General features: G+C 25.2%; 7 protein-coding genes and 2 non-coding genes across 9 annotated transcripts; 4 read left to right on the top strand and 5 right to left on the bottom strand.

The window, feature by feature from the left end:
• Nucleotides 1-1079: 1079 nt before the first annotated feature.
• On the top strand, nucleotides 1080-3140 carry DDB_G0292802 (hypothetical protein; the record flags this gene model as incomplete). Its single annotated transcript, XM_629486.1, has 1 exon — nucleotides 1080-3140. The coding sequence occupies one exon, from the start codon at nucleotides 1080-1082 to the stop codon at nucleotides 3138-3140; it is 2061 nt and encodes a 686-aa protein (XP_629488.1).
• A 163-nt stretch (nucleotides 3141-3303) lies between these two features.
• Nucleotides 3304-3831, top strand: DDB_G0292800 (hypothetical protein; the record flags this gene model as incomplete). The annotated part of the gene is made up of 1 exon (XM_629485.1): nucleotides 3304-3831. One exon carries the CDS (start codon nucleotides 3304-3306, stop codon nucleotides 3829-3831), a length of 528 nt encoding a protein of 175 aa, XP_629487.1.
• Nucleotides 3832-4684: 853 nt separating this feature from the next.
• Nucleotides 4685-4767, bottom strand: tRNA-Tyr-GUA-9. Its single transcript has one exon. It is a non-coding gene; the product is annotated as a tRNA-Tyr (tRNA).
• A 1356-nt stretch (nucleotides 4768-6123) lies between these two features.
• Nucleotides 6124-7155, top strand: DDB_G0292798 (hypothetical protein; the record flags this gene model as incomplete). Its single annotated transcript, XM_629484.1, has 1 exon — nucleotides 6124-7155. The coding sequence occupies one exon, from the start codon at nucleotides 6124-6126 to the stop codon at nucleotides 7153-7155; it is 1032 nt and encodes a 343-aa protein (XP_629486.1).
• A 290-nt stretch (nucleotides 7156-7445) lies between these two features.
• Nucleotides 7446-10589, top strand: DDB_G0292796 (hypothetical protein; the record flags this gene model as incomplete). Its single annotated transcript, XM_629483.1, has 1 exon — nucleotides 7446-10589. The coding sequence occupies one exon, from the start codon at nucleotides 7446-7448 to the stop codon at nucleotides 10587-10589; it is 3144 nt and encodes a 1047-aa protein (XP_629485.1).
• Nucleotides 10590-11149: 560 nt separating this feature from the next.
• tRNA-Leu-AAG-8 lies at nucleotides 11150-11231 on the bottom strand. The gene has a single exon. It is a non-coding gene; the product is annotated as a tRNA-Leu (tRNA).
• A 410-nt stretch (nucleotides 11232-11641) lies between these two features.
• On the bottom strand, nucleotides 11642-12541 carry DDB_G0292738 (hypothetical protein; the record flags this gene model as incomplete). Its single annotated transcript, XM_629482.1, has 1 exon — nucleotides 11642-12541. The coding sequence occupies one exon, from the start codon at nucleotides 12539-12541 to the stop codon at nucleotides 11642-11644; it is 900 nt and encodes a 299-aa protein (XP_629484.1).
• Nucleotides 12542-13018: 477 nt separating this feature from the next.
• On the bottom strand, nucleotides 13019-15751 carry DDB_G0292740 (type A von Willebrand factor domain-containing protein; the record flags this gene model as incomplete). Its single annotated transcript, XM_629481.1, has 1 exon — nucleotides 13019-15751. The coding sequence occupies one exon, from the start codon at nucleotides 15749-15751 to the stop codon at nucleotides 13019-13021; it is 2733 nt and encodes a 910-aa protein (XP_629483.1).
• A 323-nt stretch (nucleotides 15752-16074) lies between these two features.
• Nucleotides 16075-19019, bottom strand: DDB_G0292742 (C2 calcium/lipid-binding region-containing protein; the record flags this gene model as incomplete). Its single annotated transcript, XM_629480.1, has 4 exons — nucleotides 16075-17852; nucleotides 17948-18230; nucleotides 18313-18492; nucleotides 18621-19019. 4 exons carry the CDS (start codon nucleotides 19017-19019, stop codon nucleotides 16075-16077), a joined length of 2640 nt encoding a protein of 879 aa, XP_629482.1.
• Nucleotides 19020-19102: the final 83 nt, after the last annotated feature.

Below are 19102 nucleotides of genomic sequence, written 5' to 3'. Positions count from 1 at the left end.
AGCATTTGAATCAATTGATAAATCAATTAAAATTAGCCCAACCGATTCAATGATATCAATTATTAATTCAATCATTTTAAAATTCAATGAAATTCAATTATTACATTCATGGAAATTAGATATTTCTTCAATAATTTTATTTTTATCTTTAAATTATCCTTTCAAAAATTCACCCACCAAAATTATTGATTTAAATTCTTCATCATCATCAACAACAACAACAACAACAACACCTAATAACAATAATAACGATAATAACAATAGTTCAAATAATACAATCCCAAATCCACCTCAACAATTTTTTAAAGTTTATAGATTATTTTCATATATTCAAATAAATCATAATAATTTATTTTATAAAACAATATTATCAATTTTAAATAATAATCAAAATAATCAAAATAATCAAAATAATCAAAATAATCAAAATAATGAATATAATAAAGAAGAAAAAAAACAAATTTTAGATATTTTTAATACAGTATTTCATTTTATTTTAATATTCACATTGAATCAAACAAATAAAGATAATGTTAGTAATATAGATAATGAGACCATTTCAATAATTATTGATAATATAATTCCAACCATAATTGATAAAATCATTAATAAATGTAGTATTATAGAAAATGGTATTATTTCACCAACTAGGTTAACAACACAATCATCAGATTTGCTAATTTCATTATTCATAATTGTGATAACATTTTCAAATTATAATAATTGTAATAATAAAAATTTACTATTCTCTTTAAAACAAAAACTATTAGATTATTTTAATGAAATTAAAAAAGTATGTAAATTAATAAAAAAAAAAAAGTAAATAAAAAAAAAAAAAAAAAATAACAAAGTATTAATTAATTAATTAATTTTATAAAAAAAAAAAGTGGTATACAATTAGTAAACCTTTATTAGCTTTCTCAATTGATATAGTTTTAAATTATTTAGATACAGATTTTAATAATAATAATAATGATAATGATAATAGTAATAATAATAATTATAATATTATTCAAATTTTATCATTATTCTTTTATCAAATACCAATAAATTTAAAAAATTTAATAATTAATAATAATATGGAGTTAATATTAAAAAAAAGTCAAAATTCTTTAAAATACTCGAAAGAAATTGAATTATCAACAATTTCAATAATTATAACATTTTCAAACCTTTCAAATAAATCACAACAATCATTTCTAAATGATAATAAAATCACACTATCAAATACATTAGAATGTTTAATGAATTTAGATAATCTTATAATAAAGAAATGTTTATTCAAATTAATAGAAATTATATATAGTGTAAAATTAGAACTTTATAATACCAATAATAACGATAATGATAATTATAATAATTATTTATTATCAATAGTAAATATAGATAACCTTTTAGAACAAAAATCATTTTTCATAGATTTTATAATTAATTCACTTTTTAAAATTCCAAATTTAATTAAATCACTTTTAAATTTATTAGTAATCAATGATAATGGAAATGATGGTGGTGGTAAAATTGTGAATAATATATTAATTATTTTAGAAATAATAATTCAAAAAAATCCAAAACTTATTAAAGAAGATCATTTATTAGATTTACTTTTACCACTTGTTCCAACAACAACAACAACCTCAACAATAGGAAACTCATTAGAACCACAAAAATCACTAAAACCAATTTCATATGAAAAATTTTTATTCCTTGTTAATAATAATGAAGTACAAAATTTATTTAGTAGATATTTAAAATATATATTTTCAGAACAATCAGATATATCAACAACATCAATCGATAATTTAATAAAATGGATATTAAATAATACAGTTTCATTCAGTACTAGTAATAATAATAATAATAATAATAATAATAATAATAATAATAATAATAATAATAATAATAATAATAATAATAATAATAATAATAATAATAATAATAATAATAATAATACACCTTTTGAAACTTTTTTAGAATTAATATTAGATAGTTTTTCTTCATCATCATCTTCTTCTTCATCTTCTTTTAAATCACTTGAACAAGAAAATAATGAAACAATCCAACAACCAAAATCAACTTACAATTATGAATTTTTAATTGATAAAGTTATAACATCAATTGGTGAAACAATTTCAAAAATTGAGGATATTAATGAAAGAGAAAAAAAATGGAATTCAATTTTATTTATTCTAGAAATTAAATTATATGCAAATCCAAAGAATACGACCTTATCCAAAATATTACCAAAATTAATTAAATACATAGATAAGAAAATTATATTTGAAACAATTATTTCAAATGTTAATTTAAAATTACAAATTCAAAATAAATTATTAAACAATTTAATAATACCAACAACAATGACAACAACAACAGATGATACAGATACAAACTATAATAATGATAATAATAGTTATTTTGATGGTGAAGAAGTTTTTAAATTTTTATCACCACTTTTAATTTTAAAAATTTCAATTACACAATTAACATCTAAAGAATTATTGAAATTTACAAAAGAAAAATCAAATGATATTATAATGGCACAATTAACAAATAATTTAATAAGGCGTTTAAATTCAAAAAATTTAATGTTGGAAATTAGAAAATTAGCATCAGATTGTTGTAGTAATATACCACCAAGTTATTGGTCTACTTCAATGTCAAATTCATTAATAACTCAATATGAACTTTATAAAAATAGTAATAATAATAATAATAATGATAATGATAATGATAAATTTTTAAAAAATTCATCATTAGATTTTGTAAAATTAATTTTATTTTGTTTTTGTAATGGTTATCAAGTTCATGGTATTAGTGAAGATGATGATGATTATGATAGCGGTGATAATAATAAAGAAGAAGAAGGAGAAGAAGATGAAAGTGGTTGTTGTGGTGGTGGTGGTGGTATTCCATTTAAAAATTGTACTACTAAATTATTAAAAGTTTTTGATTCAATTTTATTTTCAAATAATGATTTAGAAATTGGTAATGTTGGACCAGAATCAGAGATTGCTAAATTATTTATGGCAGTTAGTGATTGTCTAGCATTTATAATCAAATCGATTGTTGTAAAACAAGTGAAATCATCCTCTTTACTATCTACAAAATCAACGTTAACGTTATTTTTTGGAAAAACTTAGATTAAAATCATCACTTATTCAACTCTCTACCTTAGAATCATTTAAAGATTTAATACCAACTTTATTTAGAATTTTAATTACAACAAATACACAACAAAAATATATTCCAAACAATAAACAACTTTTACAAAATCATTTTTATTATTCAATTAGATCAAAAACTATGTTATTAAATAGTTTAACAACAGTTGTAAAGTTAATTCAAGAGAGTAATAATCATGATAATAGTAATAATAATAATAGTGAAATATTAAAAGATAATTACATTCAAAAATCATTAAAGTATTATTCAAATTATATTTTAGGATTATTAATAAAAATTTATTTTATTGATAATGGTAGTATCGTTGATATCAGAGTTAGATGTAGTACATTGTTTACAATGTTTAACATAATAGTAAAATTGGATGAAAGTAATAACGATAATGATAGGGAATATATAGATCAATCTTTGAAAGCAAACTCTGATGATTTATATGATGTTTGTAGTGATAGTTTACAATCTTCAAATCCAAATTTAAAACTATTGGGATTAAGATTACTAGGTTCTTTAATGAAAACACCAACCATTTTGTTTTCATCAGATTCAAATGTAAAAGAAATTCGATACCTTTTAACTCTTCTTTCATCAGATTCTAGTAAAGATGTTTCCACCTTATCCCTCAATTTATTAAACTTACTTAAAAATTAATAAATCTCATTTTTACTTTGTTTTAATTTTTTTTTTTTTTTTTTTATTCATTAAATTAATTAATTGTTGTTTTGTATTTTATTGGTTTATCAATAATTAATTAATATTGTATGTTTGGTTATTTCTATTCCAATTGTGAGTTTTTCATGGACAGAAGCATAAATTCTTCATAGGAAATATTAAATATATTAATTTTGTTTGAAACTCTATATTTGAAATTTTATGAAATGAATATGATACTTTACTACTGGTAATTATGAAGATACACCATCTGAAGCTGAAAACCTCATATTTTTATCAATATTGAAAATTCTTTTATCATGTCCATCAATTACAATGGATTGAGAGTAATTGATGGATATGATAAAAGATAATTAAATTTTGATAAAAAATGAATTTTTCAGCTTCAGATGGTGAAGCTCCATAATTTAAAGTATGAAATAATAGGGTAAACTCTCAACATCCACAAAATAAAAAATACATAAAAAAAAAAAAAATAAAAAATATACAGAAAAAAAAAAATGTAAAAAAAAATCAAATTTGGATAAAAAAAAAAAAAAAAATACAAATTTAGACCTTTAGATTTTTTTTTTTTTTTTAAACAATTATGGGAAATACCTTTTTTATTTTTGATTTTATTTCTTTGGGTTTTTAGGAAATATATTTCTTTTTTTTTTTTTTTTTTTTTGAGTGTATATCCAATATAAGAAATAAACAATAACTAGTAGTTTTATATGTGTTTTAAGATCCAAAGTAATTATTCTTATTAAAAGAATTGGTCAAAGGAGACTAATTTTAGACACATTTCTGACCAAGAATCGAACCAGCGATATATTGATTTACATTAAAAAAGTCCGGCTTGCCAGATTCGAACTAGCAACCGATTGATCACTTATATAACTACAGTCAATCGCGCTACCATTGCGCCAAAGCCGGTTTGATGAAAATTCAATTAAATCACTTTATTAGGATCGTATAATCCTGAGATCGAAAAAAAACAAACAACAACAACAATCTCTTTTTTTGATTATTTCATTTTTCATATAAAAAAGACTTAAAAAACAAATAAATAAATAAATAAACTATCTTAAAAAGCCATCTTTTTACTTTATTGTAATTTATTATTTGTTTCGTTTTGAGAATTTTGCGTAGCAAAATTTTCAAAAAAAAGCAAAAAATAATCAGATCGAAAAAAAACAAACAACAACAACAATCTCTTTTTTTGATTATTTCATTTTTCATATAAAAAAGACTTAAAAAACAAATAAATAAATAAATAAACTATCTTAAAAAGCCATCTTTTTACTTTATTGTAATTTATTATTTGTTTCGTTTTGAGAATTTTGCGTAGCAAAATTTTCAAAAAAAAGCAAAAAATAATCAGATCGAAAAAAAACAAACAACAACAACAATCTCTTTTTTTGATTATTTCATTTTTCATATAAAAAAGACTTAAAAAACAAATAAATAAATAAATAAACTATCTTAAAAAGCCATCTTTTTACTTTATTGTAATTTATTATTTGTTTCGTTTTGAGAATTTTGCGTAGCAAAATTTTCAAAAAAAAGCAAAAAATAATCAGATCGAAAAAAAACAAACAACAACAACAATCTCTTTTTTTGATTATTTCATTTTTCATATAAAAAAGACTTAAAAAACAAATAAATAAATAAATAAACTATCTTAAAAAGCCATCTTTTTACTTTATTGTAATTTATTATTTGTTTCGTTTTGAGAATTTTGCGTAGCAAAATTTTCAAAAAAAAGCAAAAAATAATCAGATCGAAAAAAAACAAACAACAACAACAATCTCTTTTTTTGATTATTTCATTTTTCATATAAAAAAGACTTAAAAAAAAAAAAAAAAAAAAAAAAAAAAAAAAAAAAAAAAAAAAAAAAAAAAAAAACCCGGGGACCCCAAGTTAATCAAAAAATTTCCAGATTTTTAACTTTTTAAAGAAAATTTTAAAAAATAGAAGGAAAATAAAAGGAAATTCCCAACCACCCCCCCAAATATTAAGCACCCCAAAGGCCTACAAAAAATAAGCGAAATTGTGGATAAAACTCATTTAAAAAAAAAACAATTCAAATACGTCATAAACATCAATCACGAACCAGACGATAAAATAAAAAAAGATTTAGAAAAAAGTTTGGACAAAAAAGATGTTTTAATCAAAAGTAATAATACATTCAAAATTCTCACAGACAGTATTAGTACAGTAATCTATTTTGTAAATATGTTCGATGCAGAATTAAAAGGACAATTTATAACCACTCTAAGACCAAAAAATATGTATACGGATTTCGATTGGTATAAATCACTCACAGAAATAGAATGGGTAATAGAAAATGAAGGATGTAAACTAATTAAATCTGAAATTAAAGGCGAAACTCTAATTATCAAAACAGTGAAAAGAGTCGTAGAAGAATATGATACTATCATTGAACTAGACAATCTAACATTAATTGGTCACTCCAACAAAGGATGGAGAGATCAAACCTCATTACCAGAAAATCAAGAAGAAAACAAAAATAAAAAACAATCAGATGAACAACAACCAAAATCTACATCAGAACAAATACCAAAACAAGGAAAAAGAACAATCATTATCCCACCAATCACCTCCTCATCTAATGATAAAACATTTATGGCCCTAGATGATACAGCTCAAAAGGTAATAGATGCATCACTAGAAAACGTAGATGAACTAACAAGAATAGAGAATGAGATCAATACCCAATCGATAAAAAATCAAGAAATTAAAACAAAATCAGAAAAACCTATTGAACCACCATCTCCATACAATACACCAATAAAACAACACGGCGAAACAAAGAGACTAACAACGGAAGAAAAACTTAGAGAGGTAAATGATATCTTCGACTTCACCAGCCCAAACACTGATGCAATAAGAAAAATAGAATTCCCACTTTCAATCCCTTCAAATCAATGGTTCTTCTCCTCTCCAATAAAACATATCATGAGTTTCAGCCCAACCTATGGTACACCATCGAAAATTATTGATTCACCAAGTAAATTGTTAAACACACCAAAAAACAAACAACAAGACAAAACAAACAGGACCAACAAAACACCAGTCAAACCAAAATTGGGTGAATATGGACAAAAAAGCATAAAAACAAAAATGGATGAAGATATAGACAACTTCAACAAGGAAATTCTAAAACAAATCAGTAAATCAAAAAACCCCACAAACACACAAGACCAACAACACAACGAACAAAGTAAAGATCAGTTAGAAGACAAAATAAACCAGAAACTTCAAAAGGTAGATAAAAATCTACCCCAAATAAAACTATAAAGAAAAACACAATAAGAATAGGTGTTTGGAACGTCCAAGGATCCAACACCATCCAATCTGCCAGCATAATAAACACCGTATTAGACAACAACAAGCTGGACGCAGCACTTCTAACTGAAACAAATATAAAAACAAATAAAATTTACTCAATAAATCAACAATATAAAAACAAAATAACACACCACGCACCAATTGATAAAACAGGACAAGGGGTGTCACAAATCATCATCAACACCCAAATAAAAACAACAACAAAAACAATAAACGAAAGAATTATATCTTCCGAATGGATGATTGCAAAAACACAGATCAAATGCACAACCATTTATGCCCCAGCAAAGTCAAACGAAAGACATGAATGGTATAAGGAAAATCTCACAGAAGAAATACTACACAGCGATATTATAACTGGAGACTTCAATGTAGACTGTTCAGTGGATAATAACCTTAACAAATATATTAAAACAATCTTCGACGAATTCGAATTTACAGAAATTAAGAATGGAATCACATTTCCAAGAAACAAATCAACCATCGATAGGGTCTTTGTCTCAAAGAAGATACTCCATCTAAACCCAATAGTTACTACTAAGGAAATCAAATTAAAATCTGATCACAACATGGTAATCATTGAATTAAAAATACCAGAATACGAGCAACAAAAGAAAGGAGAAAGACTATGGAGACAAAACCTAGAAACTCTCAAAATGAATTCAACCAGCCTCAAAATTAATAAAACAATTAAATACTACAATAAAAAATTCGAAGAGAACACCAGCAAATGGTACAAATTAAACATTTGCGAACAATGGTTGAAACTAAAAGATGAAATAAAGAAACTGTCAATTAATATAGAAATTAGAGAAAGCAATAAAACCAAAAACAAACTAAAAGAACTCGCAGAAAAACTCGAAACAGCCAAAGATTCAAGAGCAATCTTCCTTAAAGAAGAGATCAACAATATTCTAAAGGAACAAGTAAGAATAAAACAAGCAAACCAAACCAACACCCACATCAACAACAAAGAAACACCATCAAAATACTTAACCAGAAGGTTAAAAGTCCAAAGAAAGACAAATGAAATCCCTCAAATTCTAGATCCAAGCAACAATTGTTTGGTAACAAAAAACGAGGATATCCTCGAAGTAGCAAGAAGATATTACGAGAACCTGTACCAGAAGAGAGAATGCAACGAAGACACTCACCACGAACTCCTAAAAACATTCAATAAAAGGATTGATCAAAAGATATTGGACGAAATTAATCAACCAATAGAAGAATACGAAATCAGACTAGGCATTGAAAAAATACAAGAAGGAAAAGCACCTGGTAAAGATGGACTCCTTCCAACATTTTACAAAAACCACATTAATGAAATTCTACCAATAATATCAAAACTATACAATCACTTCTGGAACACAACAATCCCAAAGGACTTCAAACAAGGGATATTGATTACTATATATAAAAACAAAGGAGACCCAAACAACCTGGATAACTATAGACCAATAACACTTCTAAATGTCGATTACAAAATCTATTCGAAAATAATCAACAATAGGATCCTGAAGTTCTTAAACAAAATAATCTCACCATTCCAAACTGGATTCGTACCAAGAAGACTACTGCACGATAACATCATCACCTTAAACTCAACAATAGAAATAATAAAACGAGAGATTAACACAAAAGAGGATATGGAACCAATCATAACATTTTATGATTTTGAAAAAGCATTCGATTCAATCTCACATAACGCCATTCTACGTACTCTTGCACATCTAAAACTACCACTCAAAATGGTCCTCACAATAATGAACTTACTCAATGAATCAGAAACATCAGTGTACATCAATAACTCATTATCTAAAAGCTTTACATCAAAAAGAGGAACCAAACAAGGTGATCCTATCTCTCCCACTATCTTCGCATTAGTGGTTGAATGCATGGCAACTACTATAATAAATGACCGCTGCATCAATGGTGTAACCAAAGAAACCATTAAAATACTACAGTTCGCCGATGATACAGCAACAATAGCATACAACTTTATGGACCATTTCCTCATGAATGAATGGATCAAGAAGTTTTGCCAAGCAACCAGCGCAAAAATAAACCAAACCAAATGCTCGTGTATCACTTTCAAATGGAACACCAGAACGCTATACACCGTCATAAAATCAAACGAAAGGTACCTCGGCTTTGACTTCAACAATAAGGGTATCAAATCCAAAATCAATACAATCTCAGACAACATCAGAGCTAAACTAGTAACATGGAACTCAACTTCATCAACCTATATGGGCAGACTCATAATGGCAAAAACATATGCACTATCTCAGTTAACGTTCCACACTTACATCAACACCACACCACAACACAATAGTATTGAAAATAACATCGTAAAATTCGTTTTCAACACAAAATCTAAAAACTCTCTTTCACTACAAAGAAGACAAAACAACTATATCAATGGTGGCCTAAACTTATGGAACCTGAAGACAAGAGAACTAGCACAGAAAGCATGGTTATTCGAAAGATACCTCCACCAAAGAGTAAGTAACACTCCTAGTTCATATATAAAACTGTGGGAAGAGGAACTCAAAAACAACAACAACAACAAAACAACAACAAAACAAAATCAACTACAACTACACTGGCAATGCAAGCAAGCATGGACCCAATTAAAAACTCCACAAAATAAACAAACACACTACGAACACCTCCCAAAATTAAAAAAAATATACGAGGATATGATGACAACTCAATCTCCTGAACACAACAAATTCATACCAACTCCTGGCCAAAAAGAAATAATGACCAAAATTAATAGCAAACACCTTCCATTTAAAGAAATCAAAAAAATAATAAACATGAAAGGTAGAGATCTATTATGGAGATACACACTGAAAGCACTACCAAAAATATACAACATGCCATGCCAACAGTGTGGGGAAGATGAGACCTCAGAACATATATTCTTCAACTGCAAAGCCCACATCAAAAACACACAAGAAATCTTCAACTACACCCTAACTAAGTGTGGACACACCACTCACACCTGGAATGTGAAGATTTTAAACCATCTACAAATTGCACTAGTAGCCAATTTAATAGCTATTATATTCGATAAAATCTGGCACAAAAGAAATAAACTCATTCACGATGAAAAAGAAATAATAATTCACAGACAACAAGTCATACGTGAACTAATTAAAACACAAAGAGCTGCATGGGACAGGACACAAGCGGTTATAAACAAAACATTAAGAATCAAATCAAAGCAACGGCCAGAAGAACAAAATAAATTAGACTCACTAATCTCGCTAAAGCTATTACAATTTAGCAGACAATGGAACTCACCTCTTCACGCAATAGAACTTCCTAAACATCTCAAAAAATACAATAATTCACTCAGTACTTTCTATAAATAAATAAAAAAAAAAAAAAAAAAAAAAAAAAAAAAAAAAAAAAAAAAAAAAAAAAAAAAAAAAAAAACCTGGGAACCCCAGTTAATCCAAAAATTTCCCGATTTTTAACCTTTTTAAGGAAAATTTTAAAAATTGGAAGGAAATTAAATGGAAATTCCCCAACCACCCCCCCAATTTTTAGCCACCCCAATGGCCTACAAAAAAAAAGCCAAATTGTGGATAAAACCCCATTAAAAAAAAAACCATTCAAATACGTCATAAACCTCAATCCCGAACCCGGCGATAAAATAAAAAAAAATTTAGAAAAAAGTTTGGGCAAAAAAAAGGTTTTAATCCAAAGTAATAATACAATTCAAAATTCGAACCCAAAAAAAAAAAAAAAAAAAAAAGGAAGGTAACCCCTCTTTTAGAGACCCTGTAAAAAAAAAAAAAAAAAATAAAATAAAATGAGATCTAGCATCTCAAGGAGAAGCAAATAATAATTGCGTTATCCAATTCAAAAAAAAAAAAAAAAAAAAAAAAAAAAGGATCGTATAATCCTGAAAAATAATTTTTAAAATTATTGTAAGCTAAGGGATTCGAACCCTTGTATCAATGATATTGCAGCCTTAATGCAACCCCTTAAACCAGCTCGGGCAAGCTTACTTGTTTGAAAATTATTATTATTACAACATAATACGTAGTGTTTTTTTCATGAAAAACAAAACAAACTAGACTCATTAATCTCGCTATAACTATTGCAATTCAGAAGACAATAGAACTCACCACTATACTCAATACCACTACCCAAACATCTCATAAAATAAAACAACTCACTCATTACTCTCTGACTAACACTAAAAAAAAAAAAAAAAAAAAAAAAAAACCTGGGAATCAAGTTAATCAGAAAATTTCCAGATTTTTAACTTTTCAAAGTAAATAAAAAAAATAAAAAGAAATAAGATGAAAATTACAAACAACACCATAAATATTTAGTAATACAAATGCCTACAAAAAAGAAGCGAAATTGTGGACAAAACACAAAACAAATTAATTTGTTTTATAATCAATGGGATTTATTGTTTTTTATAAGTTTCAAATAAAAATTGTTTTAAAGTAGTTGGTTTTCTATTTAACAATGTTGAAAGATCAGTTTTAAGGGTATTAAACTCATTATTTTGAATGGCCAAACCAAAAGCAACTGATAGTTGAATGTAAACTGGAGGGACACCAAAACCAGTTAAAGTGTTTTCAAATGTTGCAACATCTGGACTTGTATATGAAAGAGTTTTACCACTGATTTCAGAGAGAATTTTAGCAGCATCTTCAAATGATGAACTTTCTTCATTAGAAATGATATACTTTTTATTTAGATGTTTTTGTTGATTTTCATCCAATAATATATTTACTGCAGCTTCAGCCATATCTTTTCTAATGGCATAGTTACCAATACCATTACCTGCTGGGAAAAAAATACCATTCTCTAATACCTTTTCACCAAAAAAGAATTCTGTTAAGAAATCGGTATAAAGAATATTTTGAAGAATTGTATAATTTATTCCAGATTTTTCAATCAAATCTTCAGCAATAATATGTGGTTTACCAACAAAACCAATTGAAGAATTACCACTTTTTTCAACCTCTTCTTTTCTAAAGAAACTTGTATAAACCAAGTGTTTAATTGTACCAACTTGTTTAGCTGCTTTAATTACATTATTATGATGATCAATTCTATTTTCAATATCACTTGATGAAATGAATAATAATTTTTCAATACCTTGGAAAGCCTTTACTAAAGATTCTTCATTTGTATAATCACCAATTCTAACATTTAAACCTTTTTCTTGGAATTGTTTACCTTTTGATTCTTCACGAACCAATGCAATTATTGATTTTGGGTCAACACCTTTTGATAATAAAAATTCGATTGAATTTTTTCCAAATTTGCCAGTACTACCAGTAATTAAAATTGACATTTTTCTTTTATTGATTTTTTTTTTTATTTAAAATATTTTATAAATTTTATGTTTTTAAATTTTTATTAATATTTATTTTATAATTAAAAATAGAAAAAAAATTTTCTTTTTATATTTTTTTTTTTTTTTTTTTTAAAAAAAAAAAAAATATAAAAAAAATTTTAATAATAATTAGAAAAAGATAAATAATATTTCTTATTCTCAAACCATATTCTCAAATCATATTCTAAATAAAAAAAATATATATTAAAAATAAAATGGGGCTTCGAGAAATAAAAAAAAGAAAAAAAAAAAAATCAAGATATTAAAAATTAAAAAATATCTAAATGCAAATCTTAAAAATTATTTTTTAAATATTGACTCATCAATAAATTTTAAAAATTTTAAATAAAATAAGATATTTTATGTTACAATCAATTGAATTGTTTTAAATATATTTATTATTTTATTATTTTAATTAATTTTTTAAATTTTATTTTATACATTTGATTTTGCAAGTTCTAAAAATTGATCAAAAGAAAGATTTAATTTTAATAATTGTTGTTTAACCCATTTATTTGATTTTTGAACACTAAGTTCCCATTTTGATTTTTGAGAAGCAAATGTTTTCATAATTTTTGAGATAACTAATAAAGTTGCCCAAACGTCTTCAACAGCAGAAAGTTCATTTGGTATTTTACTAATAGCAGAAGAGAATTGATCTTGAATAGATGATTTACTCCAAGAACCATTTGCTTTTTGTTTAGCTAATAAAGAAATTAATGGATCATTTGATGGAGTGCTTTCTGATTGAGTTGAACCATACGATAAAGAAGGACTTGAGAGTTTAGGGCTTGGATAATTTTTTGATGGTGATGATGGTGACAATGATGATTTTCTTGACAATGACATTGTTGGTGGTAAATATGATGATGATGATTGTGATGATGATTTTTTTTCTGATATTGATGATGTTGGGAAAGCTCCACCTGGGGGTGGAGGTGGAGGTGCACCAAAAGATGAACCTGGGGGTGGTGGTGGTCCTGATGACATCATTGGTGGTGGTGGTGGTGCAAATCCACTATTGAAATTTTGTTGTTGTTGTTGTTGTTGTTGTTGGTACTGAAGTGGTGAATTAAAATTAACAGCAAAAGTATGACATCTGTCAACAATAATTGGATGTTGAGAATTATTTGGAAGAATATTTATAACTTTCATTGTATCTTCAGTTGGTGAATCAGAATCTGAAGTTACAACTAAAGATGTATGTTTTGAAACCAAATTATATTTCTTACCCAATTTGATGATTTCAAGTTTTTCAGTTTCTTTTGAAGATTTTCTTTCAATTTCTTCTAAATCTTGAATTCTTTTAAAAGCAGCCAATGTATGAATACTATTAGATTGTGAATAATTTTTAAAATCCAATTCGACATGATAAGATAATCTATCACCTAATGGACCATCAGCATTCATTGTTACAATTACTGGTTGACCATGATTTTCAATGTTATTAGAAATATCATTATCGAGTTCAATAGTAGCATAAACCATCATTCTTTCATTATTAAAAATTGGTCTAATTTGAGTAGGTGATTGAATTATAGTTGTACTTTTACCATTGCTTAGATCTAATAATTGACTCCAATCAAAAGATACATTTGAAAGTGTTGGTTCAAAAGCGATAGATAATAATTTCATTACTTCAGTTTCCATATCTGAACTATTTCTAATTAGTGTATAATAACCTTTACAAGCTTTACTTAAACCAACTACCAATTCAACATCTACACTACTACCAATACCATAGGTAAAGATACGAGTTGTTTTTGATTCTTTTGAAACAAATTCAATTAATTTTGATCTATCAGAGACAGCACCATCAGTAAGAATGAAAATTTGTCTTGGATATTCTGGATCAATCTCTTTTGATAAGATATCTTTAATTGGTTGTAATAATTCAGTTCCACCTAAATTTGCACTAATATTTGAAACATATCTATTAACCACGGCCAAAGAATCATCATCATACTTTCTAGATCCCTCTTGAAAAGCTTTATTAAAACCTGAACCAAAACAATAAATATTAAATTTACATTGTTCATTTAAACTTCTAATAATAATTTCCAATGCTCTTCTTGCTGAATCAATTGGATTACCACTCATACTACCAGAACAATCAATTAAAAATATAAATTCACCTTTTTGATAAATATCTTCTTTATTAATTGATTCAAATTTTGGGAAAAAATTTAATGCAATTGCATATGATGATTTTTCATTTTCTTTTTTATTTTCTTCATCATCTGAATCTGAATCTGAATCTGAATGTGGATTGTTTTTAATATCTTCTTTATTAATTGATAATTTTTCAATAAATGATTGTGGTTTATTTAAATCATCCAATTCAAATACAATTAGAATATTTGGTTGAGTATTAAAACCAAGTGATTTTTTATATTGAATTATACATTTTGTTTTCTCTTTATTTTCATATTGAAGTGAATGTGATTTATCACCATCAAAAAAAATTGATTTAATTGAATTACTTAAATTCACTGATAATGATAATGAAAAATTATAATTTGACGATTGTGGAAAACAGTAACGATGTAATAGATAATGTAATGAATTTAAATGACTACCAATTTCAGAGATCATAGTGATATGAATTGTAATTGATGATTCAGTTGGTGGTATATTACCTAATTTAAAATTGAAATAGTTATCATCATCTTTTGATTTCTCTGCAAGGAATGCTTGACCACCACTTGCAATTGCATCATCGTATTTCTCTTGTGCCTTGGTTGAATCTTTTATTTTACCATGTAATGTTTTACCATTGAATTGTACTGAAAATGCTGATACCGTTGATAATGGTGATAATGGAATTCTATAAACTGCTTCAACCGGTGTTTTTGATTCATTCTTATAGGTTTGTGTCCAAACACATGTTAAACATGTATCATTCAATTTTGAATCAATTGAAAAATCTACAATTTTAAATTGATTATTATCAAAACTTGAAACATTATAATATTGATATGCAATTGGTGCTAAACCTGCAATTCTTCTTGCTAATACTTCATCTGGTTTATTTAATTCTAAATTTCTATAATAATTATAATAATTGGCTTCTTTATAATCATCTTTATTTAAAATTATTGTTGATGGTAATTCCTTTTTTTGAATTCCAACACCTTGTGAAAATGCTGAAATTAAATTTTTTATCATTTTAAATTTATATATATATATATATAATATATTTATAAAAAAATAAAAAAATAAATAAATAAATAATATATTATGTTTTTTTAAAAATATAAAGAGTTTTAATTAATAATAAAAATAAAAAAAAAAAAAAGTTTTTTTTTAATAAAAAAAAAAAAAAAAAAAAAAAAAATGAAAAAAATTCAGAGAATAAATTTAAATATCTTTGTGTTTAGAAAAAAAATAGAAAAAAAAAAAAAAAATTCAAAAAAGTATTTTCAACGTTTTTTTTTTTTAAAAATCTCTTTTTTTTTTTTATTTTTATTTTATTTTTTTTTTATTATATTTTAAAATCTTTTAAAAGTACTACTACCAGTATTATAAGAATTTATATTAAAAGTAGTAGTTGTATTATCTTTTCTTTCTCTACCATATTGGGGATCTTTTGTTAAGAAATCTAAAGATAATTGATGCATAAAAGAGATATCTAAATTGATATCAGCATGTAATGGTTCATTTCTAATATGAATTAGTCTATCAATTGAATGAAAAACAGAATCAGGTATTTCTTCACTATTGATTTGATCAGTTTGAAAAGATTGTAGTAAATGTTTAATTTGATACATTGAAACTGATGGACAAACTTGGTGAAGTACTTCCTCATCCGATAACAACTCTTTATCCATTACCAATAGATTAGCAGTTTCAATCATTGGTTCCAATTGATTAATTGATTCATCTAAATGACTAATTGAAACCCAATCTTGAATCTTTGATAACTCAATCTTCATTTGGAAACCATTAACCACCGAACACAATCCTCTAATATTATTCAATGAATTTAATAACCATGCATTTATATAATAAAATAATTGTGAATAAAATTGACCAATTAAACTTGGATGAACATAATTTTGTCTTAATATTTCAAAGAATTCTTGTAAAATATCTAATGTTGTATTACTTGTTAAATTACTATTAAAATTATTATTATTATTATTTTTATTATTATTATTATTATTACTATTATTATTATGAGAATGAAGTTGAGGTGAAGATGGTATACTACCAGATGTTGTAATAACACCACCAACACCAATACCACCAGCACCATCATTACTATTATTATTTGAATTAATATTGTTTAAATTAATATCAGGTGTTGATTTTCTCCTTGAAATTTTACCACTATTAAATGCTAGAATATCATGTTGTAAAATACTTTTAACCAAAACTGGTGATAATTTATTATAAGCATTTTGAACTAATTTTGAATAAAATTTAAAGATAATTGTTTTTAAATTATATTCAAAACTTGAAATTGGTGATAATTGACCATTTTGGTCATATTGTGGACTGGAATTACCACCACCACCACCACCACCACCATTGGCAAGTGGTTGATCTAATTCCATTTTATTTTTAATTTTTGCTAATAATAAACATGAAGTTGATAACCAGTAAGCCAATAATGAAGAATCTGATGATGACTTTTTAAAAGTATGTTCAAATGCGATATTAATACTTGAGAAAACTCTGACACCAATTTTATAATCTTTCAATACACCCAATGCGATCAAACCATCGAATAAATTAATACCACTAACTGGTAAATTCCCTCTGAATTGCACTTCACCTAAAAATATACTTCTTTCAACTAATGCCTTTTCATCCAACTCTTGTTTATAAGCTGCTGATTGTTTTCTCAATTCTTCAATTGATCCTGATGTATTATTCGATTTAGTTTGCACAATCTCTGGACTTTGTATCTTTTTACCGTTATTTAACGATCCTGCATTTCCACCAATATTCGATAAAGATGATGCTGATGAATATAACTGCTGTTGTTGTTGCTGTTGCTGTTGTTGTTTTTCTATTAAATCCTGTTTCTCCTTTTCCAATTGTGATATCAACTTTTCTTGTTGCTCATTCTCTTGTTGCAATGCTTGATATTTAGTTCTTAAATCTGCACCTGACGTACTTGAAAATTCTGTATTAGATAATGCAGTTTGTTTAATTTGCTTCTTTAATTTTGATATCTCTTTCTCCTGTGCTGTAATTATCGCTATCTTTTCCATCTTTTCTTGTCTTAATATTTCAACTTCTGATGTTGGATCAGAAGAATCTATTAAAAAAAATATATATATATATTAATAATAATTATTATTATATATTATTATTTATTATTATTATTTATAATTTATAATTTATTTTACTAACATCTTGCAACTTCATTAACTTGTTGTTCAATTAAATTATCTTTTTCTAATAAAAGATTTTCAATTTTTATATCTTTTTCAAGATTATCTTCAGATAAAATTTTAATTTGTTTTTTTAATGATTCTATATCTTTTTCTTTCTCTTTGATAGTTTGTAATCTTTCATAGCTTTCACTCTCTATACCTTCAATCTCTTTATATAATCTATCAATTTCATTCTTTAAATCTTTTTTACTTTCTCCTAAATCATCATTTATATCTTCATCTGAGTAATCATTTGATGTCTAAAATAAATAAAAATAAATAAATAAATAAATAAAATATTAATATATAATAAAAAATAAAAAAAGAAAAAAGAAAACTTACAATATCATTTGCCATAGAAGTATCAACAGTTGTATCTGATAATTCATCATCAGTTTTATCTAAAAAGTAATCTTCACCACCAAATGTTCTAACTATTCTTGGATCTTTTGATGCATCTTTACCACCTACTTTAATTAATGGTTTATTATTATGTTTTAATGGTATAGTATTAAATGAACACTTTTATTATTATTATTATTATTATTATTATAATGAAGAAAAAAAAAAAAAAAAAAAAAAAAAAAAAGAATTAATATACATAAATTATATTATATATATATTTATATATATAAGAATTTAATACATACAAATATTTGTGGTTCAGGTTTTAAACCTTTTGTAAATGATAAAGTTATTGGTTGATTATGTTTTGAATTCATGTATGATGTTAAATCCAATTCTATTTTACCTAAAACTTTACCTTGTGATTTCTTTTTCTCTTCTTTTAATTGAAGTGATAATTTCTTTTCATCAGGTTTTTGAGATTTAGCATCTATAAAGAATTTACTCTCAAATGAAATTTTCTCTTCAAAAATGGCTTCACCATTTCTAACTATCATATGATGTGTTTCACCTGATTGTTTAGATGTACCTCTTCTCCAATAAACAAAAACTGATCCACCATTTAATTCTTTTAAATTGCCTACTTTTTTAACTAATATTTCAACTTTAACTTTTAAAACATCTTTTCCTTTATGTTTCATCATTCTTTTTTTTTTTTTTTTTTTTTTTTTTTTTTTTTTTTATATTGAAAAACCTGGTAAAAAAAAAAAAAAATAATGAAAAAAAG

Source organism: Dictyostelium discoideum (genome assembly GCF_000004695.1).
Source record: "Dictyostelium discoideum AX4 chromosome 6 chromosome, whole genome shotgun sequence".
Taxonomy (NCBI): domain Eukaryota; phylum Evosea; class Eumycetozoa; order Dictyosteliales; family Dictyosteliaceae; genus Dictyostelium; species Dictyostelium discoideum.
The sequence above is the reverse complement of the archived record's forward strand: the minus strand, read 5'-3'. Positions and strand labels throughout refer to the sequence as shown.